Genomic DNA, 26925 nt, shown 5'->3' with positions numbered 1-26925 from the left:
GAGCCTGCCCAGCCATTATAGGTGCTATGTACCAAATTCTAAAATTGGCCACTTCTGAGCCTCTGATTGTGAAAAGTCCCTGATCAGTTCATATTAAGGTATCATTATGACAAGAAGAGGAAACTTCATTAAGAAAATGGGAAGAAAAAATCAGGACAGTTGGTGGGCCTCTCCAGTGGCACAGTGGTTGAGCACTGGGTTGCAAAGCTGCCCGCAGCCTCTGCAGCACTGGTTCGATCCCCGGCTGCCGGGCAAGGGTCCCACATGGCGTGCAGACTTCTCCTGCCCTCCGCTGCTCCCCTCAGCAGTGTACTTCATCAAGTTTGCCTGTTCTGTTCCCAGCTCTAGCTCTGGTGAATTCTCTCACCCTCCCGCGCTTCTGACTGTACTCAGTGCTTGTAAAAATAAATAAATAAATCTTTTTTTTTAGAAAGAAATCAGGACAGTTGGAAACAGTTTGAGAGAATGCAGAGAGAATCAAAACAGAATATGTTGGGCCTCCCCAGTGGCGCAGTGGTTGAGCACTGGGTTGCAAAGCTGCCAGCAGCTTCTGCAGCGCCTGTTCGATCCCCGGCTGCTCCCCGGCCACCGGAGGAGGGTCCCACATGGCGCGCAGACCTCTCCTGCCGCCCGCTGCTCCCCTCAGCAGTGTACTTCGGTCCTTCTGCCTGCTCTGCTCCATGCTCTGGCGAATTCTCTCACCCTCCCGCACGTCTGACTGTACCCAATGCTTGTATAAATAAATAAATCTTTAAAAAAACAAACAAAAAAACCAGAATATGTTAACTGACTAGTAGTGAGTCACCTACCAAAGTTTGCAAAGAAAGTCCTGAAAGGTCAGAAAATGACCCTCTCCCTATGTCTTTGGGGCTTCATGGCAGTCAAAACTATATATTTCCAACAAGGAAGTGTTTGAATTTCAGAGTTTCACATTCTATAAAACAATGTTTTCACCTATAAAACTGGTATTGAGACAAGTAATTAACTTGAAGGCTGATTCTACCATTTTAACTAAATAATCACAGATAACTCTCCTGTCCTCTCTGGGCCTCAGTTTCCTCATTTGTAAAAAGGGGCATTCTTCTAGGTAATCCCTACAGGTCTTCTCCAGTCGAAAGTTTATGGCTAAATTTTTGGACAAGAGAGCAAAAATGGGTAGCTTTAGCAGAATTCCAGTAAAAGCTAATGCTAGTAAAAATTGCCCGTAAATACCAAAGCATCTAGTTGGCCCAGCTCCTCTTCCTTCTTGGCAGCATTCATTCTCATGTGCTCTGGTATCTTATAGTCTGAGGCTGTCTTCAGGTTGAAGTCTCCCATGTACAGCTGGGCCTCTTTGATGGCCTGAACATCTTTGGGGTCTTCAAAGTCATCATCAGGCTTACTCTTGTAGCTATCAAAAAAAAAAAAAAAAAAAAATGGAAAACTCAGCCACAAAATAAAGTGAAATGTGAGCCTGCCCAGCCATTATAGGTGCTATGTACCAAATTCTAAAATTGGCCACTTCTGAGCCTCTGATTGTGAAAAGTCCCTGATCAGTTCATATTAAGGAATCATTATGACAAGGACAGGAAACGTCAGTAAGAAAATGGGAAGAAGAAATCAGGACAGTTGGTGGGCCTCTCCGGTGGCGCAGTGACTGAGCGCTGGGTTGCAAAGCTGCCCGCAGCCTCTGCAACGCTGGTTCAATCCCCAGCTGCTGGGCAAGGGTCCCACATGGCGCGCAGACCTCTCCTGCCATCCGCTGCTCCCCTCAGCAGTGTACTTCATCAAGTCTGCCTGTTCTGCTCCCCGTTCTGTTCCTCTAATTTGTCTACTTCACTATAGCTATATATTCAAAAACCAATCCTGAACAAAAGCACAATCCTGAGTCTATGATACATTTTTATCTATAGAACCCAAGAGTTTATTTTTAAGTTAATGGCATCCCAAGTCAGATAAATCATGAAATAAAAACCAAATGGTTTTTAACCAATGGTGATAAAATAATCTAACTCATTCTTAGGCTTTGGTTACTACTGTGTAGTAATTTATTACATCAACATTGTCATTTATTCCCTTAATAGATATTAAGCCTTGAGATGGAGTTTTTGAAAAGGTCAGCTGAAACTTTTTTGATTATATAAGTGATTATCATAAACTTTGTCATAACACTTTCCAAAAGGCACCTAGTACAAGATGACAAGTAAATACATGTACTTGTCCCTTCTCTCATCTCCCCAATAGCCATACGAATGATATTAAAGAGAATAAAGTGTTAGGAATGCTGACAATAAGATAAATAGCTATGAACAAACTAGGGAGCATGATATATTTCTGGAAGAGAAAGAATATGAAATCATATGAATGAGCAAGCTATGCCAGAGAAAACTATACACCAGAAACCCTCAGGAGAAGACAACAAAAGAATTGAAAGTGGTTTTCCAGATAATTCCTAAGAGGGGGAATTAAGCACAGGGGCAGCAAGCATGAGGAGGAATGGAATGCTAGACATTACTTGACAAAATCAATGAAAGGACTGAAAAGGAATGCCTGAAAACAGGTGGGTCCTCCCAACTTTCCCATCGCCAACATATAAAATAGTAGCAACCTTTACATCTAGACTAGAACTGAACTAACCTCTATGGAAACTGACCACTCTGCTTGGGAAGTACTAAGGCATCTAGGTAAGGGTTGACACCCCGCTGTAGGGATCATCATTGGGAGACTTCAACCTAGATATCTAGTTCTTTAAAATGAAGCCAACAAGTCAACATAAATATGTGCCTATCACTTGCAATCAGGCCTTTAGGAAAACAAATGTATACAACAGCAGAGAAAATGCATGCCATCAAATGTATTGACAATCCTTCATTTGCATAACATTTACAATAGCATAAAAGGGAGGATTAATATTTTTCAAAGGAAAGGAAAGGAAAAGGAGAGAGAAAAGGAAAGGCAGGTAGGCAGTATGAAAACAGATACTTCTGTTCTGGCCATGTGAGAGTCAGGAGGTCCATAATCATGCCCATGTTGTAAGTTATTAGCGAACTGAACAAAACCCTTAAACAACTATGTCCAGACACTGAATGTGAGGGAGCAAGGATAGTAATTCCTGCAGCAGGTATAAGAAAATAAGTAAACTTTATATTAACTGCATAGAGGGAATTACCAGAATGTGGACTGGATTTGGGATTTCAAATATATAGTGCAAGAATCTCACTGTTTGAGAAAGAACTAAATAGAAAGAATTAAACATTAAAAGTAAAAATATGGACAAATTCATTTCACTCTATTGTCTATATTATGTTTGAAGACTGAAGAAAACACTTTAACACTGACCTGGTTCCAAAATATGTATAGGGGAAATATTTCTACCATTATATGAGGGGTAACCAGGAGGGACAGGTAAAAGGCAGGTAGGTTTCTACACTTCATTCAAGTTGATAAAATATTAGCACCTGTAGACTGCATATTCCCTACATTTCATCCATCTGTAAGCCTAAATTTCATCTATCTTAGTGAAATTTCAGTGTGTGCTTGAAAAGTATATGTATTTGCATTCTTGGGTGTCGTGTTCTATAGAGGTCAGTTAGGACAGGATAATAATATTGTTCACACATACTCACAGACATAAATGCATATTACACATGTGTATATAATGTATATTATATATAAGACCATATATATGACATTATATATATATATAATATATTAACTGAAGCAAACACTTAAACTACTCAAAGTGATATACTTAAAAACCCACTATAGATTACTGATACTAGAACTCTAAAACATTCAATATACTACAGGAAAAAGAAAAAAAATGGGGAACAAACAAGAAACAATACAAAATAATAGATACAAGCTCTAAATAACAATAATTGTTAACTGTAAATAGTCTAAATATACCAACAGAAGAATTGGGATTGACAGAATGGATTAAGGAACATAACCCAGCTATATCTTGTATATAAATACTAACTTTAAATATAGCGATAAAGGTAGGTTGAAGTACAAAGACGGAAACAGTTATACCATTCCAATACTGAATGTTTTCTCCTGAAGAACCGAAACAAGGTGTGGAAGACAGAACTATCAGTCCATTTTAACAACATAGTGGAAGTTCTAGGCAGTGCAATAGGAAGAACAGGCAAATAGATTGAATAGGAAGAAATAAAACTACCATAGACAGATGATGTGATTGTCTATACCAAAGATCCTGCCAAAAAGTCTCTCAGTAGTTCAGCAAGGTCACAGCTTAGCAGATAAACATAAAAATTAACTGTTTTATCTAGCAATGAACACAGAGACACCAAAATAAAAAAAACAATACCATTTTTGATTGCTCACCCAAATGAAATGTGTGTAATTCTAACAAAATGTGTACAGTATTTTTTCTTTTTTTTATTTTCTTTTATATATTTTTCACATTTTTCATTTTTGCACAATGTATGCATTTTCATCTTGGTTATAGTCCCCATACAATTCCCACCCCCCTTATTTTGACCCTAATCCCTTCTTCCCTTCCCCTCCCCACCCTCGTAGTGTGTCTCTGGTTTATAGTTGCTTGTTAATTTTGATTTTTTACTTTATTATAATTAGTCTTTTGCTGATCCCTTATTTAGTTTTTCTAAATTCCTGCTATGAATGAGACCATCTATAGCAGCACTATTTACAATAGCTAAGCTATGAAAACAACCCAAATGCCCAAAAATAGATGTGGTACATATACACAATGGAATATAATTCAGCAATCAAAAAAGATAAACTCATGCAATTTGCAGCAATATGGATGGAGCTTGAAGGGATCATGCTCAATGAAATAAGCCAGGAAAAAAAAAGAAAAATACCAGATGGTCTCACTCATGGCAGGAATGTACAATACTTTTATACTGAAAAGAACAGAATACTGATGAAAGGAATCAAAGACAATGTAAATAAATGAAATGGTATGATTATACCATGTCCACGGATTAGAAGATTCAACATAATAAATACATCAATTTCCCTAAAACTGACATATAGATTTAATATAATTCCTATCAGAAATTAAGCAATTTTTTTGGTATATATACACAAGATTATTCTAAAATGTAATCTTTCCTGTTACTTTGCCTTTCCATATAAAACAATTTTGAAATTTTTTTTTAAAAAAAATCAGTCTATCCAATTTCAAGACCTATTACATAGCTGTAATAGTAAAGACAGTGTGTCATTGCCAAGGGGACACAGATATCAAACATACATGAACAGAAAGTGAAGCCAGAACTAGACTCACACAAATATGCCCAAATGATTTTTTTTTAACCAAACTTCAAAAACAATTCAATGGAGGAAAGTCTTTTCAACACTGCTACAGCAATTGGACTCTTAGGCAAAACAATGAACTGAAACTAAATCTTACACCTTATACAAAAATGAATACCAAATGGATTGCAGACTTACTAGTAAAAGGTAAAACTAGAAAGCTCTTAGGAAAACAAGAGGAGAAAATCTTTAGGACTTAGAGTTAGGGAAAGAGTTCTTAGACTTGACAACAAAACAAGATTCATTGAAGGAAAAAATTAACTGGCTCCAGCAAAATTGAAGGCTTTTGCTCTACAAAAGGCCCTGTTAAAGAATGAAGAGACAAGTTTCATGCTGGGAAAAAAAAATATTGCAAACAACAGGCTAGGATGCAGAATATATAAGGAACTCTCAAAACTCAGCAGCATAAACAATCTCAGTTGATCATGTGAAAAACACATGAAAAGACATTTCACCAAATGATACATGGGTGGGAAATTAAATAGTTATCCTTAATAAATAAAAATACCTCTTATTTTAAAAAATCAGTCTATCCAATTTCAATACCTATTACATAGCTGTAATAATCAAGACAATGTAATAATGCATTTTTAAGTCAAATTCAGATGGTTACAGACCTCAAGGTGAAAGGCAAAATAAGATGTTAGAAGAATATAAAGGAGACTATCTTCTTTATGTTGGGATAGAATAGAATTTAACGCTTAAAAATCATTTTTAGTATATTAGTAAAAGGAAATTCCTAGAACTGAAATTCTAAGGATAACAGACATTCCACCAAGGTGCCACCACCCACCTTGAAAGATCTAGTTGATTTGTCTTCACTATCTTCATCCATGTTATTTCTTTCAACTGTTTATTTAAATAGCAATGTCAGTGTAACTATTTTTAAAGTATTTTAAAATATATTAAAATGAAAGACTGAGTAATAAACTTACAGTTCTTCCCATTCCTTCTTTCTCTGCTGAATCTTAAGTTGGGCCTTTTCAGCTTTTAATATAAGTTTCTTTGTTTTCTCGATTTGATTATTGACCATAATTTCACTTAAGGTTCTAGGCCTGTATTTATCCACTTTTCCTATCAATGATTCTTCTGGCATAACCAAACCCCCACCTGTACAGAAGAGTTAACATTTTAAAAAAATCTCTTTGAAACATCAGAGTAAAATTCTCAAATTTTTTAACCCACATTTTAAAAAATTCAAATATAATGAATCTATAAATCAAAGTATTTCTTTCAACAACTATAATGAATTCAATCCATAATAAGTATTTTAGAATATCAAAATAAAGAGATCTAAGTGACACTTTTTTTCTGTTAAGAACCTTATTAGAATTTGTCAAGATAAGCCATACATTAAAGAATTAGAGAATAGATACATAATGACGGACCATAGAAAGATATGATGAAGTCAGGAGGTGTGTTTGCAAAATGCTGGGGGAAGGGTAAGCAAGGGAGCTCTATTTCATACGTATAATTTGAGATGACATATGCTAACTGCAGTGGTCTGTGACCAAGTAAAAACTGGTCAAAACATAAAATCAAATCTGTGATTTAAAAATTATTTCTGGAGACTCCCTGGTGATGCAAGGGGTGAAGATACAACCTATAAAGCTACCCACAGCCACTGCAGCATGAGATCGATCCCTGGCCAGGGAGGTGACCCACATGGTGCAGCAGACCTCTCCTGTCTCGCCCGCTGCTCCCCTCAGTAGCACAAGGAGTTAAGCATCAGCACTGTGAAGCTATCCACAGCCACTGTAGCATGAGTTCCATCCCTGCTGGCCAGGGAGGTGGAAATCTTCCTTGGCAGCCCCACTTTTCAAAATATAAAGAAAAGGGTCTCCCCGGTGGCGCAGCAGTTGAGCGCTGGGCTGCAAAGCTGCCCGCAGCCTCTGAAGCGCCGGTTTGATCCCCAGCCGCTTGCGAGGGTTCCACATGGCGCGCAGACCTCTCCTGCTGTGCCCACTGCTCCCCTCAGCAGTGTATTTCATCGGTCTGCCTGTTCTGTTCCCCGCTCTGGTGAATTCGCTCACCCTCCCGCGCTTCTGACTGTACCTAGTGCTTGTATAAATAAATAAATAAATCTTTAAATAAAAAAAGAACACTTTGAAAAAAAATAAAGAAAAGCCTTTGTGTCATTTAGTCTTACCTGAATCTCTCGTGCTTTCCTTTCTTCCAACTCCATCTTTTTCAAGCCTCTCAAATTTGCTTATTTTTCTCTCTGGTTGACTTATCCGTTTGAATTTGGAGTATTTGGAGGGCTTCACAAGTCTATAGGAGGCTATCTTGTGATCACTTTGTATGGCATTAACCACAATAACATCACTTTCCAGTGAGTCACGAAATCTGAAAAAATAAAGAATATTTGCAGTAATCACCGTTTTAGTCAAATCAAAACAAATGTAAGATAAGATGAAACCAAAAACTCTAGAAATCTGGCCATAGAACTGAGGCTACCAGAGAGGGAGGTTGAAAGGCAAGAACAAAGTGGAGAAGCAGCACAAGACTATGGTGCAGGACTATGGCTCTAAGGCGGTGAGTTGGTGTGGTAACACCACCTGAGGGGGGATCCCGTACTGCTAAATCATAAACAACATGGTAAACCAATGCTACCTCAATGAGAAAATGTAAAAGTTAAAAAAAAAAAACAGCTTTGCCATATTATCCAGCAATTCCATTTCTAGATATCTAAACAGAGTGCAAACAATCAAATGTGAGGGGATGTATGCACTCCTGTATTCATTATAGCACTATTTACAATAGCAAAGTTATAGAAAGAACTTAAGTGCCCAAAGACACAAGAGTAGATTAAGAATCATGGCATATATACACAACGGAATTCTAGTCAGCTATAAAAAATAAACTCTTACATGTGTGACAATATATATATATATATGCAACTGCAGCTAAGCAAAATGTGTCAGAGGGAGAATGATCAGTACTGGGTGGTGTCACTCATGTAAGGAACATATAGAAACCAAAAGAGTCAGACAAGACCAAACCAGTAACAAACCCTAGGGGAGGAAAGGGTGGACAGCAAAGTGTAAAAGGGATCTTAAAATATCTAAAATGTGTAAGGCAGTCATACATCTCAATAGCAAGAAATACAATCTAATTTTAAAGTGGGCATTTGGATTTGCAATCCAGTTTCCCTTCACACTGGTTAGAATGGCTATTATGAGTAAGCCAAGAAATAGAAAGTGTTGCTGAGGATATAGGGTAAAAGGAACCCTCATGGACTGGCTCTGTGCAGCATGAAGGTTCCTCAAAAAATTAAAAGCACCATATGATCCAGTAATTCCACTTATATTTATCTGAATATGAACACACTAACTGAAAAATATATGTGCACCCTCTGTTCATTGCAGCAAGTGTCCACCAACAGATGATGTGATACATACACACACATGCACATACACACACACACACACAATGGAGTATTACTACTTGTCATCAGGGAAATGCAAATCAAAACTACCATGAGATACCATCTTACACCAGTGAGAATGGCACATATTAAAAAAACTAGCAACAACAAATGTTGGCGAGGGTGTGGAGAAAAAGGAACTCTTCTGCCCTGTTGGTGGGAGTGCAAACTGGTCCAACCACTGTGGAAAGCTGTGTGGAGATTTCTGGACCTACTAAACATAGAGCTCCCATATGATCCAGCAATTCCACTCCTAGGTATTTACCCAAAGGACACAGAAACATCAATTCCAAAGAACACCTGCACCCCTATGTTATAGCAGCAGCACTGTTTACAATAGCTAAGCTTTGGAAACAACCCAAATGCCCAAAAATAGATGACTGGATCAAGAAGATGTGGTACATATACACCATGGAATATTACTCAGCATTCAAAAAAGATAAACACATGCAATTTGCAGCAACATGGATGGCGCTGGAAGGGATCATGCTCAGCAAAATAAGCCAAAAAGAAAAAGAAAAATACCGGATGGTCTCACTCATAGCAGGAATCTAGAAAACTTAAATAAGGGACCAGGAAAATGAATAACTATAAGAAAGTGAAAATCAAAATCAACAAAAAACTATGAACCAGAGACACTTTTAGGGGGGCGGGGGCGGGAGGGGAGGGATTGGGGTCAGAATGGGGGGGCTGCAATTGTATGGGGAATATAACAATAAAATTTATTATTTAAAAAAAAAAGAAAAAAAAAGAGTTAAAAAAATAGAAAAGAAAAAAATCTTTATGACCTCAAAAAAAAAAAAAAAAAAGATGAAATGCTGCCATTTGCAGTAACATGAATGGACCTACAGGGTATTAGATTTAATGAAATCATCAGATAAGGCAACACATCATATGATTTCACTCATATGATTTTCACACATCATATGAAGATAGAAATAAAGCAAAAATAAGCTTTTAGACTATTAAGATCAAATTAGTAGTTACCAGAAGGGGAAGGGGGAGGAAGGCAAATAGGGTAAAAGGGGGCAATGGTGAAGCATGATGGGCTTTTAGTGGTGAACATAACGTAATGTACACAGATTTTGATTTATATGATACACAGTGGAAGTCTATATTTTTATAATCAATATATTATGTCGATGAAAAATTTTACATAGAAAAATGTTATAATTATTAAAGCTAAACATATGATATTAAGTTAAGGGGTTTTCCTGAGAAGAACTCTGACACACTTTATCTAGGTAGAATTCCAAATTCTGGGATTCAAATATTATCCAAGAATTCAAATATTCTGTGATTTCGTACCAGATAGTGCCATAATTCATGGGGCAGAGTATAGTGAGGAGCAGCTGCAGAGAGAGCTCTTCAGATCTAAGAGGTCTCCCTCCCTGCTTTCAAATGAGTGCTGAGCAGTGTATATATGTGAAGCATCTACCTAACGCCAGGGAAATAACTAGAAGGAAACAAGTAAAATCCCTAGACTCCACACAAAGGTTGGAATGGCTGTGTTGGAATGGCTTCATAATATATGGACATAGGGTAGAATGCTCAGAAGGATTTTGTCTAGGAGGGGGAAAACATTAGCTCTGGATTAAAAGCCATTTGATCAACCTAACAAAGATAAAAGCAATGCTTCCCTCCAAAAACAACAACAACAAAACCAACTATTCCAAGTAACTTAACTGAATTCCAGAGCAATAGTCAATATTTAAAAATACGTAAAACACAAAAAACAAAACCCAGTACTCACAACATAAAATTTTAATGCCTAACATCTAATAAAAAATTTTCATTCCTAAGATAAAGAGAATATTATTAATTAACATAAATATAACCAAAATTAATACCAGGGATACAGCTACCTGACAAGACTGTAAAGCAGTTATATTTTTTATGATCAGAAGGTAAAGTATGAGCATAGTAAGGTAAACAAAATCTTCACTTATAATTCCCTAAAGTCAATAAATAATGATTAATAAATTCATATACATGATTTAGATGTATGGTTATAACTATTAAAAATGTTAAAAGTAATCTTCAAAATATATCTTGTTTATGAATCAAAAGATAGTATTTGTTATGTCTAAGCTGATATGTAGATTAAATGTAATTTCAATCAAAATCTTAGAATTTTTGTGTGAATACTGACAAATTGATTCTATGCAAAGAACTTAAACAATATTGAAGATGAACAAAGCCAGATTACATGCACTATCAAATGTCAAGAATAATTTGATAGTCTGATACCAGCACAAAGATAAATAGGTCAGTAGTAGGATGATTCATGACAAAAATACCACTACTCTCTAGTGAGGAAAGGATGATCTTTTCAACGAAAGTTACTAAGTCAACTGGATATCCATACAGGAACCGATGACACTTGATCTCCATCTTACACGACCCACAAAAATTATTCAAGACAGATAGCAGCAAAACAATAGTTTGTAAAAGAAAACATATAGGAGACATAGTCCATGAATTGGGACTAGGCAAAGATTCTTTTACTTCAATATAAAAACACTAACCCAAAAAAAAAAACTTATAAGTTGAAACTTATCAAAACTAAAACTTTCTATTCAAAAAAAGACACCATTAATAGAATGAAAAGAGGGTCCTCCCTGGGGGCCTAAGGGTTAAGTCTCAGTGCTATGAGACCTACAGCCTGAATTCGATCCTGGGCCAAGGAGCTAACCCACATATGGAGCAGCACACTGCTCCTGCTACCCCATCTGTCTCTGGCGAATTCTCTCACCAGCCCCCAACCCCCGCACTTCTGGCCTACACCCCAGTTCTTTTACAAAATAAAATTAAAAAGAGTGAAAAGACAAGTCACAGACTAGAGAAAGATATTTTGCCTGACAGCATATGCATACATACGTGCCACATATATACATGTGTCTTGTATGACAAGTCATATATAGAAGATATAAATAACTCCAATAACCCAGTTATTCAGATGAACAAAAGATTTAATATTTTTTAATAAATAATAATGAACACTTAATAAAGGAGAATATACAAATAACCACCAATACAAGGAAAAAAGTTGGAATTCATGACTCATCAGGGAAATGCCCTTTAAATTACAAAGATACTATTAAAGAATGACCACATGAATGGTATAGCTTGAAACATGTGACCTAAAAAAGATATACTGAAGTCCTAATCCCCAGTACCTAAGAATGTGACCTTAGTTGGAAATGGGGTATTGACAGAGGTCATCAAGTTAAAATAAGAACCTCAGATTTGTGCCCTAACCCAACATGACTGTCCTCATACAAAGAGGGAATTTGGACATGCAGAGAGAAGATTACATGAAGAGACACAGAGAACACCATCTAAAGGCAGATTTATAAAGATGCATCTATAAGTCAACAAACACCAAAGACTGCCAGAAAACTCAGGGAAAGCCACGGAACAGATTCTCCAGCTCTCTGAAGAAACCAACTCAAGTAAACAACTTTGGTTATAGTCTTCTATCCTCCAGAAGTACCAGATGGTAAATGTCTGCTATTTTAAACCAACCTTTCTTTCAGAAACAATAGGATATTAATACAGTGGGGATTGATCAGAATGCTCATACATTAATAATCAGAGTATAACTGATTGGATCATTTTGGAAAACTGTTTGGCAGAGTCTAAGCTAAATGTTCATAAAACCTATCACCCACCAGTTCTACCTTGTTAGGTAACAAAAATGTTTATGCCTATCAAAAAACATGCACAAGAATGTTCATAGTAACCAAAAAAATAGAAAGTCCTCAAATATCCATCAATGGTTAAATTGTGGTATAACCAGGAAGTAGAACATTACAAAAGCAATGAACTACTATCTTCTTCAATAATGCAAATAATCTTAGCCATGATACTTAGCAAAAGGAGCCAGACACAAGAGCTCCTAGACAAAATGAATCCCTGGCGATAACTACTCACATTTGGAGAGTAAATGTTTACTGGAGGAGGCCGCAAGTGAACTTTCTAGAGTGCTATAAATGTCCTTAACCTAGGTAGTGTATATATGTGTTTATACACCTATAAAAATTTGAAAAGCTGTTCAGTTATGATGTATGCATTTTGCTGTAATAATCTCAAAAGGCCAAAAAAAAAAAAAAAAAAAAAAAAGGAGGGGGCAATTTCCTCTGGGAAGTCAAATTGGTCCATGAGAGAGAGAGGTTTTCTTTCATTATAAATCCTTTGCTTCAATTTTATTTTTTAATATGTACATGATCATATATTAATTAGATATGACACTTTTCCAAAAAGTAGAAAGTATATACTGCAGTTTGATTTGCTAAAAAGTCTACTAAACAACAACTATAAACCAGAGACACATGATGGGGCCGGGGGGAAGGATGGATTGGGGGTCAAAATAAGGGGGGTGCAATTGCATGGGGAATATAAAAATAAAAAAAAAATACAAAAAAAAAGTCTACCTAAACAAAATTCTCAGATTTAATCTAGGAACTAGCATGCATGAAAGTTCAAGAAGATTCAAGTAGTAGTGACATGAGGACTCACTGAGATTTCAAGACTTAGTGGCTACTGCAGGAGATTATTTTCAATTATGTCATTTTTATCATGGTAAAATTGCCTTACAATGTTTTATAGGACTCAGAGAGTCATCCCTTTTATACCACCAAATGTGGTATGTTACCATATCACACATACCACCAAAGCACCAATAATCCTTCAGGAGATTTATCTGATCACTTTGATTGACTACTTTGATTCATCCACTGTAAACTCTTTATTCAAATATATGTTCTCAAACATCTTAGCTTCCAGGAAATATGGATCCTACCTATTCTGTAGCTTCATTAGGCCAAGGTGATACTTCTCTTTTTCCCAAGCTAATTCGCTTTCCACTTTTTTAATTTTGTGAACTGTTTTTCTATCAATCGCAGCACGAATTTTGGAATCTACATCAAAATCCTGCAGATTACAAGGAGATATGCTCATCAAAACGGGCATTTTTGTCAATGTACACTTTCATTCCTATTTCATTCACAGATACAGATTTTTAAGTTTTGTCCTCAATTTTGTGCTGAATCATAATTCAAATAGCTCCAACTCTCTTTTCTAAAGAGTTTTGTCTTTTGACCTGACTTCCACAAAATATGAAAAGTTCTCAAAAATAATTAAAAATAATGCAAATAGTTACATATTAAAATTTTTCCCACAATAAAAATAACGTATGCTAACAGAATATTGGAGAGTGCACAAAGTTAAAAAATAAAAATATCTAGGGCTTCCCCCAGTGGCACAGCGGTTGAGCGCTGGGCTGCAAAGCTGTCCGCAGCCTCTGCAACACAGGTTCGAACCCCAGCCAACGGCGAGGGTCCCACATGGCACGGCAGACCTCCTGTCTCGCCCACTGCTCCCCTCAGTAGTGTATTTCATCGGTCTGCCTGCTCTGTTCCCCGCTCACAATGGAAAAAATACAGAATTAGCTTAACTAATTTGGTGATTGTTCTCATAGCTACAACTATACAAAATCATCTTTCAGAAATATTCATTAGGTGTGTTGGAAAGAATGAATTATAGAAATGGAATCAGAGACTTCAACAGTTAGATACCTTGAGTAGGTGTAAGTATTGATAAACAGGTTTAACATATTTATATTTTTAGCTTGTTACCAAAAAAAAAGCAAATTCACTATATCCAGAAGTAAACTTTGTATTATGTGCAGAGGTTCATCTCATCTGCAAACCAACCAAGTTGTGTGTAAAGGTCTACAGCAGTTTAGTCACTGCCAAAGGCACTTTTAAATGTTCCTACTTGTTGGCCAGATCCATAACAGCATATGATAAAATTAAAATCAAATTTATTTTGGGCTTACTGTCCGTTTAAACTGCATATGCTGTGGTAATTTTTCATTCATTTTCAGTAGTTTCCTAAATTCATTCCTCAAAGCTTTGAGTTTTTCTCTCTTCCCAGCTTTTATTTCTTCCACCTCTTTCATTAACTTATCATGTTCTCTTTTTCTCCTAGCATTCTCAATACTGAAAACAGAAATGTAAAAGGATAAAAGATTAGGATACAGAAATAGCCGAAGTGAAATACAGCACAGGATAATTTATAAGTTCAATTAGTTTGATCAATTGTAACTTGTTAGTTTTACAAAAGTTCAGACCTAGTCAGTTATTTATCAAGAATTCCCATACCTATAGGCTTTGGGGTCTTCAATATCTTGTGGAATTGGTTCTCTTTCAATTCCAAGCTGTAAGAAGGGGAGTAAAACATTAGTTCTTTAAAATAGCATGTGTCTCTTAAAATATCTAATAAGTAGTAAACTGAATTTTTTTCTCTCCTGTCAATTTCTAACAATTGTAAACATGGAAAATATTTTCACAATGTAAACTTGAAAAAAATTACAGTTGACTAAACTTGCTTATTTCTGCTTCATTTCAAGAGTCTTGAAAACTTAATCATAAGTATGCAGAATATTATATCATCATAACTCATACCACAAGATAAGAGTTACTAATATTCACCAGTTACTAAAAAGAATACATTCTTCTAGGTCGTTTACTTTAAAATGCTGATTTTTAGCATGCCCCTTTCAAATATGCATATTTCACCCAAAATATCTCCTGCGTGTAATAGGAAGATTTTCAGGGATATATGTTTCACTTGACCTTATCAAAAGAAGACCTACAGTGAGAAATACACAGACGATTCCTCCTCCTTGAGAAAGAAAGATAAAATTGGAAATATGAATCGCCCTTTAGAAATCAATTTAAATTAAGGAGCAGTATGAAGCAAATTTTAAAAGCACTTTGTTCATTCAGATACTGTGTGGTAAAATGTCTTAAGCTGTTAAGGGAATTATAATAATCCAGTGAACTAGCTAATCAGCTTTTAAGTAAAATTTAATTCATTTATTCTCTTTTCATTCATAACAGGTCTCTGTTTAGCAGTCTTTCAAAGACTCTCTTGTGGTCAAATTGTTTTATTACAATATTAGTCTACACACAAGAAAATTAAGTCTAATACATATTTTTAAGGAAGATAAGGTTTATGACATTAGTAAAAGTCAAGCCATAAAGCATGACCAAATTAAAAAACATATCAAATACACTACATTTACTTTTCACCACTTAGGATATGACTTTGTTGAGTTTTATTTATTTTTTCTTTTATTGTCCAGGGCTAAATCACTTGGTTCTCCAATATCAGAGATTTCTAGGATTTTATATGATAATCAACTATCTCCTGACCTCAGTGTCTCCCATCTGACCTCAGTATTTACCTTCAGTTGCAGTTAAACAAAGGTGCTTTCAACAGATTCAAAATGTATGCCAATTGCTCTCAATCCTGGCAGAACATTAAAATCACAAGGGTGGAGGGGAGATTGTGTATAAAATATGGGTAGGTGGGCCTCACCTTCAGAGACTCTAATTTAATTGCTCTTGGGTAGGCTTCAGGCATTTGGACCTTCAATGGCTCCCCAGCTGATTCTAAAGCAGAGTAAGTTTTATCCTTGGACCTATGCAGAGCTTAGTTTGTTTTGCTTTTTAAATTCTTTCTGATGTTGCCTTCTTAACAGCTGAATCTGCCCCCTCTGACTTCAGAAATATTTATTACAGTCATAAAAGTGGAATTTTTATAGTGTCCCATTATACTTTAATAAAAAAGTGGAATGAATTTTTTGTATTCAATGTAGGTTTCCATTGATTGAGTTGGCACCAGGTAGAAAGATAAAGATTTCTTCTTGTTCATCTACTTTCCCTTCTGTAATACCTGTCCTGAGTTGGGCCTCTCCAGACAACAAATTTGGAGAAGCTGATTCTCCAAATTTTGCTGTTATTAAGAGACATGAAAATTTTCCTTTTTATATCATCCCCACCTCCTTTGTATGTTCTTGTGAAGTTGTTTATCTGTTAAATGAGAAGACAGTGTCTTCACAGGAATTTTAACTATGATCTTTCTAAAATCATTTCTTACTCTTTAGGTACAATTGTAATGGTTATTAGTGATTGTGTCCAAAAGAATCACTTTGATAGTAGAAAATTCAGGTCCTATAATAGGGGAAAAGGATATAATTTGGGAACCTGAATCCTGAGTCTTTCATTACAAAACCAATAATCTATTCTGCCAATAAAGAGAATAACTTAACTAAATATTTGATTACAAATCACATTCCTATATTCTAATAATACTTTCACAATACCTTTCAAAAGCATAAATTAGAATTTTTATACAATAAAATAGATAAATCAAAAGCAAAATCTATATCTGGAAAAAGTGTGCATTTGGAAAACAAAGAAACTGATCAAGAAAGTAAATGACACAGAAAATTTGACAGCCTTTAATTTGAGGAATTCTACGCCTTTAGTAATAATGGGAATTTAGTGCCTTTACCTTTTGATAATAGAGGCACCAGAAAGTCAAAATTACAATACTGGTAGAAAAGATCAGACTACAAGATAATTGTGTCTATGAAATAGTTTTCCATTTTTAAAAGAATCTGAACAATTTAACATCACTATTTTAAAATAATTTTTTTATTAATTACATACCCTAGGAGAAGGCACTTTGGCTTTGAGGATTTCCTTTAACTCAAATTCAGAAAAAACGTTGAAAACAAAGATATTACTATCTGCTCCAGCAGTCACCAAGAAGCGGCCATCAAAGCTAGTCGCAAGGGCTTTCACGCAGCCGTAGTCATTGTCGTGAATGCTGCAGTGCCAGTAGTCCACCAGGGAGGTCAGTGAAGGATCGTTCTCTTTCAGGATATAGACTCGAATTGCTCCATTTCGCATTCCACAAAACATCATAACCTGGTCAGTACTAGGAAATAAAAAGCAATTTTTTCTTCATATTTATGTGAAAATGTGTTATTTTAAATAGGCAAATTTTAATAACAGGTATTATGAGACAGATTCTGCCCCTGCCCCCCCCCCAATTCACATGTTGATGCCCTAAAAAAGACATGCAGCCCTAGAAAATGATACAAAGGGGTAGATGGGAAAGAAATCAATTCAAAATTTGGGCTGTTATATCTCATCTTCAAAAGAATGACTGACATAGTCAATTCTCAATTATTTAAAAAATTATTCAAGAACTAATGATTCAATTTGTGATTTCTTCAGAATCATTGCAACTCTAAACTTTCATTGTCAGACCATGAGGTAACATCCTCAGTAACAAAATAAATTCATACAATTCAAATACAGAAATAATTGAGAGGGGACTGAAATACATTTTCAAGTTTTGCTTTGATTACATTTATACATTTACTTTGTTTGAAAACCTCTCCACTTAGACATTTAAAAATTGACAATATTCACAGTAGACAAAACCAGACTATGGGATATAATTTGTTTAAGGTTTCTGGAAATTATGTTTACCTGAAAGTAATAGTTTGGACAGGATTATCCTCTGTATCCTCAAGAAGACGGAAATCAATAGCCTCATCTTTCCTTTCTGTGATATTAATGCTTGTGTCATGTGGGAGGAATACACAGTGATACAGAAAACCAGAATCATAGCCACCCTGGAAAAGAAAAACAATACAGAAGGTGGTACTTCAATATAAGACACATATGACCACATGAGAGATTTTATTTCAAATTTTTTGAAAATGGTGTAAACAGTCATGATTTCTATGATTACAGACAGCATTTCCATTGTTTATACGTAACTATACAATTACATAATAATTATACCTTACAAAGATTTGTCCCCACTTACAAGTCAATACAAGAGACTATCACCTCTGACTGCCCACTTGATTCCACTGTAAGTATTACTCTGAACAGTACAATAGCACTTTTAAAAAGAAGTGGCTGGGTTTTGTTTTTGTTTTGTTTTTTTTGAAAACACAAAAAACAAAGGGTAAAGGCACAAACAAATGCAGTGCTAAGGTGCTTCCATCACTACTTTCCATCTCTCCTGCTGCTTACCTCCTTAGAAGATGCTATCAAAGAAATAGTAACAGAAAAAGTTGAAGTGGGTTGCAGTTAACTGTCATCATTCCTTGTAGCTACAGTCCTTAGCTATGGAGTGTCCTGACCAAACACCTGGTGTCAGTTGAGTTAGTGAAGTTTTTTGTTTGTATTTCCACACCAATTATTTTTGGTGAGAGGAACAGACATTTGCAACAAATTTATAATGAAGGAAATGTTATTTTGCAATAGAAAATACTTTATAATACAAATACACAGTATAAAATTGGAGTATATGATTGTCACATCATTGTGAATCTCCAGTATTTGTCTCTCCATTTTTACTTTTCTTTCTTATTAAAGTATCAACTTTGTTCAGGGTGGCAATATTTTGGGGGTCTAGTTTTTTTAACTTTTTTGAGGTAACATTGATTTACAACACTGTATGTGATTTAGGGGGACAGGTTCACATCTCTTTAGCATGTTACCACATCACACCCACCACCAAAGCACCTATAATCCTCCACCAGAAAGCACTAGGTCCCCTCCATGCTCAAATTAGTGTTTTTGCAGGACCATATGGTAGATTTATTTATTTATTTATTTTTGGTAGATTTATTTTTAATATTTTGAGAATCCCCCCACTGTTTTCCATAGGAACTATATTTCCAGTAGTCCATGAAGGTTCCTTTTCCTTCACGTCCTTGCCAGCACTTGTTTCCGGTGGTTTTGATATGGGCCACTCTCAAGGTGTGAGGTCATCTCTCACTGTGGTTTTGATTTGCATTTCCCTGATGGTAAATGATGTCAACACTCTCTCATGTGCCTGTTGGCCATTTGGTTATCTTCTTGGGAGAAGTGTCTATCTCTTCTAGCCACTTTTTGATGAGTTGTTTCCTTTTTGTTGAGTTGTATGAGTTCTTTACAGACTGGGATATTAGCCCATTGTCAGCTGTATGATATACAAGTAATAAAATGTTGATCTTTCCAGAATTCCATGAGGTCACATGGCAGAGTTGTGGGTAACAAATGTAAGCAAAGGTCTGTTTGACAGTCCTGTCATTATTCTCAAAATTTAAAAACAGATCAGCTGAAAACCCCTTAGTCATTGGCCTTTCTACCTTTAATTCTTCTCCCCTTTAACCTCCCAGAACATGCATGACTGTGATAACAGATATACTTATGTTATTTAGATAAAGGTTATTTTGTAATTGCTGTAATGTTTTATTTCTTTCCTTACATCTTTAATTTTGGGATAGTATTTGATGCCCTCCAGAGTGGTCACCACCACAGCATCTATGATCCATCACCACAGCTCCTTGTTATCTTTCCTCCCCTCTTTTGGCTCCTCTCCCTTGCCCTCCCCTGCTGTATGCCTCAGGTCTATGATCAGCTTGCAAGTCTTGTCTTATTTTTCCTGACACTTTGTTTGAGTTCTCTATATTCCACCTGATTTCTCTATATTCTCCTGACTTGTTTTGCTGGTGTAATCCCTTCCAGCTTCATCCATGTTGTCACAAATGGCTTCAGTTCATCTTATAAAGACTATTTAGATGCTACAAAACCAACTGTAACTCACATGCATTCATCCTTCTATAGCCATTAATAAATGAAGTCTTATCTTAATGGGCAGAAAAAGATGGTGCTAGGAAATATAGGCAAAACACTACATGACATACACCTCAGCAACATCTTTAAAGACTCATCACCCAAAGCAGTGGTAGCAAAGGCAAAGATAAACAACTGGGATTACATCAAATTAAAGAGCTTCTGTACAGCAAAAGAGACAGTAACCAAAACAAACAGACATCCTACCAATTAGGAGAAAATTTTTTCACACAACACTAATGATAAATGAATGATCACAAAAATTTACAAAGGGCTGATGAGACTCAACAAAAACAAAGTACTATTTACAATAGCTAAGCTATGGAAACAATCCAAATGCCCAAAAATAGATGCCTGGATCAAGAAGATGTGGTACATATACACAATGGAATATTACTCAGCAATCAAAAAAGATAAACACATGCAGTTTGCAGCAACATGGATGGCGCTGGAAGGGATCATGCTCAGCAAAATAAGCCAGAAAGAAAAAGAAAAATACCGGATGGTCTCACTCATAGCAGAAATCTAGAAAACCTAAATAAGGGACCAGAAAAAAGACTAACACAAAGTAAAAATCAAAATTAACAAGCAACTATAAACCAGAGACACACTATGGTGGGGGAGTGCAGGGAGAGGAAGGATTAGGGTCAAAATAAGGGGGGATGCAATTGTATGGGGAATATAACCAAAATGAAAATGCATACGTTGTGCAAAAATGAAAAATGATGTAAGAATTATATAAAATATTAAAAAAAAAAATTTGAACCATGGATGGAATAAACTAAGATTCATGACTTTCCATTAAAAAAAAAAATGGGCAGAAGAGCTAAAAAGAAACTTCTCCAAAGAGGAAATACAAATGGCCAACAGGCATATGAAAAAATGTTCAGCATCACTTGTAATCAGGGAAATGCAAATTAAAACTACAATGAGATACCATCTTACACCAGTGAGAATGGCACATATTAAAAAAAACTAGCAACAACAAATGTTGGTGAGGATGTGGAGAAAAAGGAACTTTCCTGCACTGCTGGTGAGAGTGCAAACTGGTTCAACCACTATGCAGAGCTGTGTGGAGATTCCTCAGTTTGCTGAAGAAGGAGCTTCCATATGATCCAGCAATTCCACTCCTAGGTATTTACCCAAAGGACAGAGACCCATTAATTCCAAAGAGCACCTGCACCCCTATGTTTATAGCAGCACTATTTACAATAGGTAAGCTATGGAAACAACGCAAATGCCCAAAAATAGATGACTGGATCAAGAAGATGTGGTACATATACACCATGGAATATTACTCCGCAATCAAAAAGATAAATTCATGCCATTTGCAGCAACATGGATGGAGCTGGAAGGGATCATGTTCAGTGAAATAAGCCAGAAAGAAGAAGAAAAATACCGGATGGTCTCACTCATAGCAGGAATTTAGAAAACCTAAATAAGGGACCAGAAAAAAGACTAATTATAATAAAGTGAAAATCAAAATCAACAAGCAACTTTAGACCAGAGACACACTACAGTGGGGGGAGGAGGGAGTAGGATCAAAACAAGGGGGGTGGGAATTGTGTGGGGACTATAACCAAGATGAAAATGCATACATTGTGCAAAAGTGAAAAATGATGTAAAAAATATATAAAAAATAAATAAAAAATAATTAAAAACATTACATTATTACTTACCAAAGAAACCCAGAACTTCCCTGGTTCAGAATAAAATCCACAGAGGATGTGACAAGGGGTTGGTGGAACAAAGATCTCAGGTAATGGCTGCTCCTCCTCCTCCTCCTCCTCTTCCTCCACTTCCTCTTCGCCACGCTCTGCGGCGAGCTGCCTCCTTTCTTCCCTTTCCTTCTCTTTCAACTCCTTCAGTGCCTTTCTCTTTTCAATTTCTATAAACCTCTTTTGCAAGAAGAGATTCAAAGATATTGTAAAAGATGTTTAAAAGACATAGAAGCAACTGCATTTCCTCAAGTGTAACTCATACACTTGGGGATGATTAAGAACGTAGAAAAAAGGCAGGACCCTAGAAACACTCACAGCTCTGATGTCAAACTATGTCATTTAAAAATAATTATCAATTGAGGATATATTTTTATCATTAAGCTTTTCAAATCATTGTAATGACTTCATTGCTGTATTACTCCCATCAACCTTGGATTTGAAGAATTTGTCATTTTTTTTTTCTTTCTAATAGAGAAAATTTCCTGAGCCTAATGCAATCAGCCTGTGATTGAGATTGTCCATGAGGAAAGTGGTTTCTATGTTTCCATCTTCAGTAATACTGTGATTTAGGGCGCTCACCATCTATCAGCCTGACTATTGCAAAAGCCCCCAAACACGGGGTCCCCACCTCCCATCTCTTACCTCAATTGTATTGTTTATGCATCAGAATTATCTTCCTAATTTATATGATCCCATCACATCAATCCTCTCCTTAAAAACTCACTATGGGTGCAAATATTTTAGGAATTGCATTGAAACATCTTGGCTGTTATTTTAGGAGTCACAGTAGCTAGTCATAGTCTTCTAACTACCTCCCCTCCGCCAATCGCATTCCTCTGGTTCACCATTCTGCCTTTTCTGAAAACACCAAAACCTCTTTACAACTCTGACTTCACTCAGGAAGTTTTTGTTGTCTTCCTCCCCATTTCATTCTCTCAAAATCCTGTCTGTTCTTTAAGGTGACTAAATTTCACTTCCATGCAGTCATCTTTGATTTCCCTTTACCCCCTTCATCAAAATACTATATTCTTTCCCCTGAAGTTATTTATTTGTGCTTTTAATTTTATATTCATGAGTGCCTTTGAACACAGTTAGCTACTTTCTACCAGATTAACAGTTCCTTAAAGTGAGGGTCTACGTATTTCCCCTATACTTGAGACAGAATACTTTATACTCTAAGAAAAAGTATTGAAAGATTATGCTGGATCTCTCATACCAGGATCTTAGATTTGACACTTGAGAAATGGAAGTATTTTATGGGCATGTCTTTGATTTCATAGGAGACGATGTCGCGATCCTCCCCGTCCTCCTTTATGGCTGGACATGGAGCTTCAAGAACATAGCCATTCTCACATAGCACCAGTAACGTACTTTCAGGCTAAAAAGGAAATATTAAACATCATTTACATTTAGGCAAAATTTTAGGGGCATGATCCAAAAAGGTTATAAACCAGGGAAAATATAATTGCCATGTGTATTAACCATTTTAAAAAGAGACTCAAACTGCAACAAGTGCTGCAAAAGGATTGTACAAGAGAGCATGAGAGCAAGAGGATTGTACAAGGCTTCCGGTGGGAGGTGAAGCTTCAAGGTGAAGGATAAGTAGACAATTACATCATGAGTTAGAGGGTTTAAGGGACCATTTTTTTTTTTTTAGAGGAACTACAATTGCAAATAACCTTCGCACATTTGAACTTATGAGGAAGTTGCAGGCTTGAACTGTATCTATCATCTATATCAAGAGAAAAAAGTGAGGCGAGAGATTTGAATACAGCAGTTAACTTAATACTTAATTGCTAGGTGAAGGAGACTGAGAAGGAATGACAAGGTATAGGAAAGCATACTGTCCTAAAAGTCAAAGGAAAATGGTATTTCAAAGAGGAAGGAATATTTTTCCAAACATGAAAATCATGGGCAGAAGCTTAATGTGCTCAGGAAGTGAGGAGACCAGACCATTGGGCTGGTGGGGGCTTAGTTACTGCCATTTGGACAACTGAATTATGCAGCATGTCAGTTACATACAGGACACTCCCTTTTTCCCCATCATTATTGAAATATAATTGACATCTAACACTGTAACTTTTTTTTTAAGATTAATTTATACAAGAACTGGGGTATAGGCCAGAGGCGCAGGCGGGTGAGAGACTTCACCAGAGACACAGCGGGGAGCAGAACAGGCAGATGGGTGGAAAGCACTGCTGAGGGGAGCAGCGGGCAAGACAGGAAAGGTCTGCCACACACCATGTGGGAATCTCCCTGGCTGGCCGGGATTCGAACCCGCGCTGCAGAGGCTGCGGACAGCTTCACAGTGCTGCACTCAACCCACTGCACCACCAGGGAGGCCCTGTGTAACTTTTAAGTATACAACATGATGATTTGCTACATATATAGTGAAATGGGGATAATTTACTGTGACATTAGAATTTTCAAATATTCAAAATATAAATGCTAATTGGCAGCACTACCTGATATGGCTTTTGAGTTAATTTGAGGATTTTTGGTATCTCTTGCCTACCTTTTTTTAAACAACTTCTTTTGAAATAATTGAATCACAGGAAGTTGCGAAAGATAGTACAGAAAGATGACATGAGCCCTTCAACTAATTTCTCTAAGGTTACCTCTTAGGCAACAATATCAAAACCAGGAAACTGACATTAAAATACAAGTGTGTATAGCTCATTGTTATCTTAATGCATGTGTAGATTTGTGTAACCACCATAGCAATCAAGATACATAATTATCCCATCACCACAAAAATCTTTCTTGAGATACCCTTTTAGAGTCACGTCCATACCCTTCCAATCCACCATTCCTAAACCCTAGAAAATACGGATTTCTTTTCTAAGCCTGTGTCTAAGGAAATAGTTGCAGGATGCATGTAATATTATATATTGTTACATAAGCATAGGGCTTTCTTTGCAGTATACATTCTCTTTGCCCAAACAATGTGTGCCTATCTCTTCCCCATCCACATATCCCACCAAGTCAAGATTAAGGCACGGTATTACAAAATAAAGGCTAATGTTAATTTCTCCCTTTCTTGCTATTTCCCTGATCTGTATTCACAGTGCATATGCACACCACTGATACTTTAGTCACCAATTCCCTTGTGAAACTCTGTAGTTCTGCAGTATTTAACTTCTTAAATGTGTCTTTTTCTCCTTCAGAAGAGATTGTTTTGTATCATTTACTGACTTCTTTACTGGTGCCTCACAAAGATGAAAATGAGTACTTGTTAATTAATTCAAGAAAACATTTCTTTAGATACTTCTACATTTGTATAGCCCTTTTCTTTAGAATAGCTAAAAGAAGATATGAATGTTGCCTCCAGTAGTCCTGACAGCACTTCTGTGCAGCCCATCAGTATTACCATCCTGGAACTTAGCAGATCACCTGGATTAACATTCAGCCAACATTCAGCTGACCAAACTATCTTATGTCCAAACTTAGGAGGTATTAGAGGCATTAAATAAGATTAGTAATCAATACTGAATTGCTAAGTTTTGTTGGGAAAGAGGCAATGGACTATTAGAAGAAAAAAATGGAGGTAGAATGTTATAGACTGTAGACCGCCGGCCTTAGAACTGAACCTATGAATGTCAGGACTGACAGACCCAAGTCAGCGCATTCTGACATGTATGTCTGACTAAAGTCACCATTGTTGAAGCAAACCTGGTGTTTTCAAAGTAGATTATAGCCAACTCATTCGAGAGATGGGGTAGAAGGAGAGTGTGAGAATTCTTAGTGTACTCTACCAGCCACGCTGAGCAGCACCCCCAGCCCCTCACTACAGGACCTGAGAGTGGGGCTAATCATTCCACATTCTATCCTCTGTCTGGCCAGTCACTTCATTACATAGTAATTGTGATTAAGCACAAAGATAAATGATAATTACAATAATTACTTACGTGAGCCATGGGAGACCACATTAACTGGCAAACAGGTCCAGGAGTATTAATATAACCGATTGGTCTATAACCATTTTCCACTTCAAAGAAGAATACTGTTTGATCTTTACTCTAAGAAAAAGAGAAACAACCGCCAATGTATAATATGAAATCTATTCCTTAGATTTCAAAGAAGCATTTAATAATTATAGAAATTATATCTACAGTTTCATATATCACAGATTATCCTGGGAAAATTCTTTCAAACATTTGCTTCACTTTCCCCATGAGAACATTTGACAACTATGCATTCCAGTATGTGGTTTTGAAAAAACGAGCTCTATGCCTGTACGGAAGATTAATTCACAAAAAAAAAACCCCACAAAGCAAACGCTCACCTATTATGCACAAAGAATTTACATGATTATTCCCTTATTTATGACAATTTCATATAAGAGCATATCTATATATGACATCTTACATCATTCCCAATTGAAATTTTCTATCCATTTCAAATAAGCATTAGAAACCAATTTGTAAGAATATTTTTACATGTCATGCAGACTACACTGAAAAAATATGAAAAGAAAAAATTATGAATATATTTTTCACAAATAAATATCAGAAAATAAGGCATGTAAGAAGACTTACAAGGCAAAGTTAACAATGAAAGTTTAATAGGAAACAAAAGGAGACAGACTTACCCCTGTGGCCAGAATTTCTCCATCACGTTCATAAGCTAAAGCAGTGACCTGAGCAGTATGGGGTTTGAAAACTTGTTTCAAACTAATTTCTGCATCTGAAATTTTCTTCCGTCCTGCAAAAAGTGTGAGTCCTTTTGGATCATAAAGTTCAAGGATGCGAACAACCCCATCTTCAAATCCTACAATAATTTGTGCTCCACTGAAGTTTACCTTAGATAAAAATAAAAATTGAGGGAGTGAAAATTAAGAACATTAAGGTAAATAACTTAAGTCTAAAATACAGTTAGGGGCCTCCCTGGTGGCGTAGGCGATTGAGCGCAGCGCTATGAAGCTGTCCGCAGACTCTGCAGCGTGAGTTCGATCCTGCCCAGCTAGGGAGATGCCCACATGGTGTGGCAG

At 36.3% G+C, this 26925-nt stretch overlaps 1 protein-coding gene across 1 annotated transcript in view; it reads right to left on the bottom strand.

Annotated features, from left to right (window-relative positions):
- The window catches only part of CFAP44 (cilia and flagella associated protein 44), a 77398-nt gene that overhangs the window by 18306 nt on the left and 32167 nt on the right, over nucleotides 1–26925 (bottom strand). The window contains exons 14-25 of the mRNA XM_037525542.2: nucleotides 26527–26736; nucleotides 25844–25954; nucleotides 23152–23313; nucleotides 21894–22112; nucleotides 18070–18215; nucleotides 17239–17509; nucleotides 14881–14936; nucleotides 14556–14718; nucleotides 13518–13648; nucleotides 7436–7632; nucleotides 6222–6396; nucleotides 1213–1390 (exon numbers count right to left, since the gene is read on the bottom strand). Coding sequence (XP_037381439.1) covers nucleotides 1213–1390; nucleotides 6222–6396; nucleotides 7436–7632; nucleotides 13518–13648; nucleotides 14556–14718; nucleotides 14881–14936; nucleotides 17239–17509; nucleotides 18070–18215; nucleotides 21894–22112; nucleotides 23152–23313; nucleotides 25844–25954; nucleotides 26527–26736 — 2019 coding nt within the window. The remainder of the gene's footprint in view (nucleotides 1–1212; nucleotides 1391–6221; nucleotides 6397–7435; nucleotides 7633–13517; nucleotides 13649–14555; nucleotides 14719–14880; nucleotides 14937–17238; nucleotides 17510–18069; nucleotides 18216–21893; nucleotides 22113–23151; nucleotides 23314–25843; nucleotides 25955–26526; nucleotides 26737–26925) is intronic.

Source organism: Talpa occidentalis, unplaced genomic scaffold (assembly GCF_014898055.3).
Source record: "Talpa occidentalis isolate TD23 unplaced genomic scaffold, MPIMG_talOcc4v2.1 talOcc4.4, whole genome shotgun sequence".
Classification (NCBI taxonomy): Eukaryota; Metazoa; Chordata; class Mammalia; order Eulipotyphla; family Talpidae; genus Talpa; species Talpa occidentalis.
The sequence above is the reverse complement of the archived record's forward strand: the minus strand, read 5'-3'. Positions and strand labels throughout refer to the sequence as shown.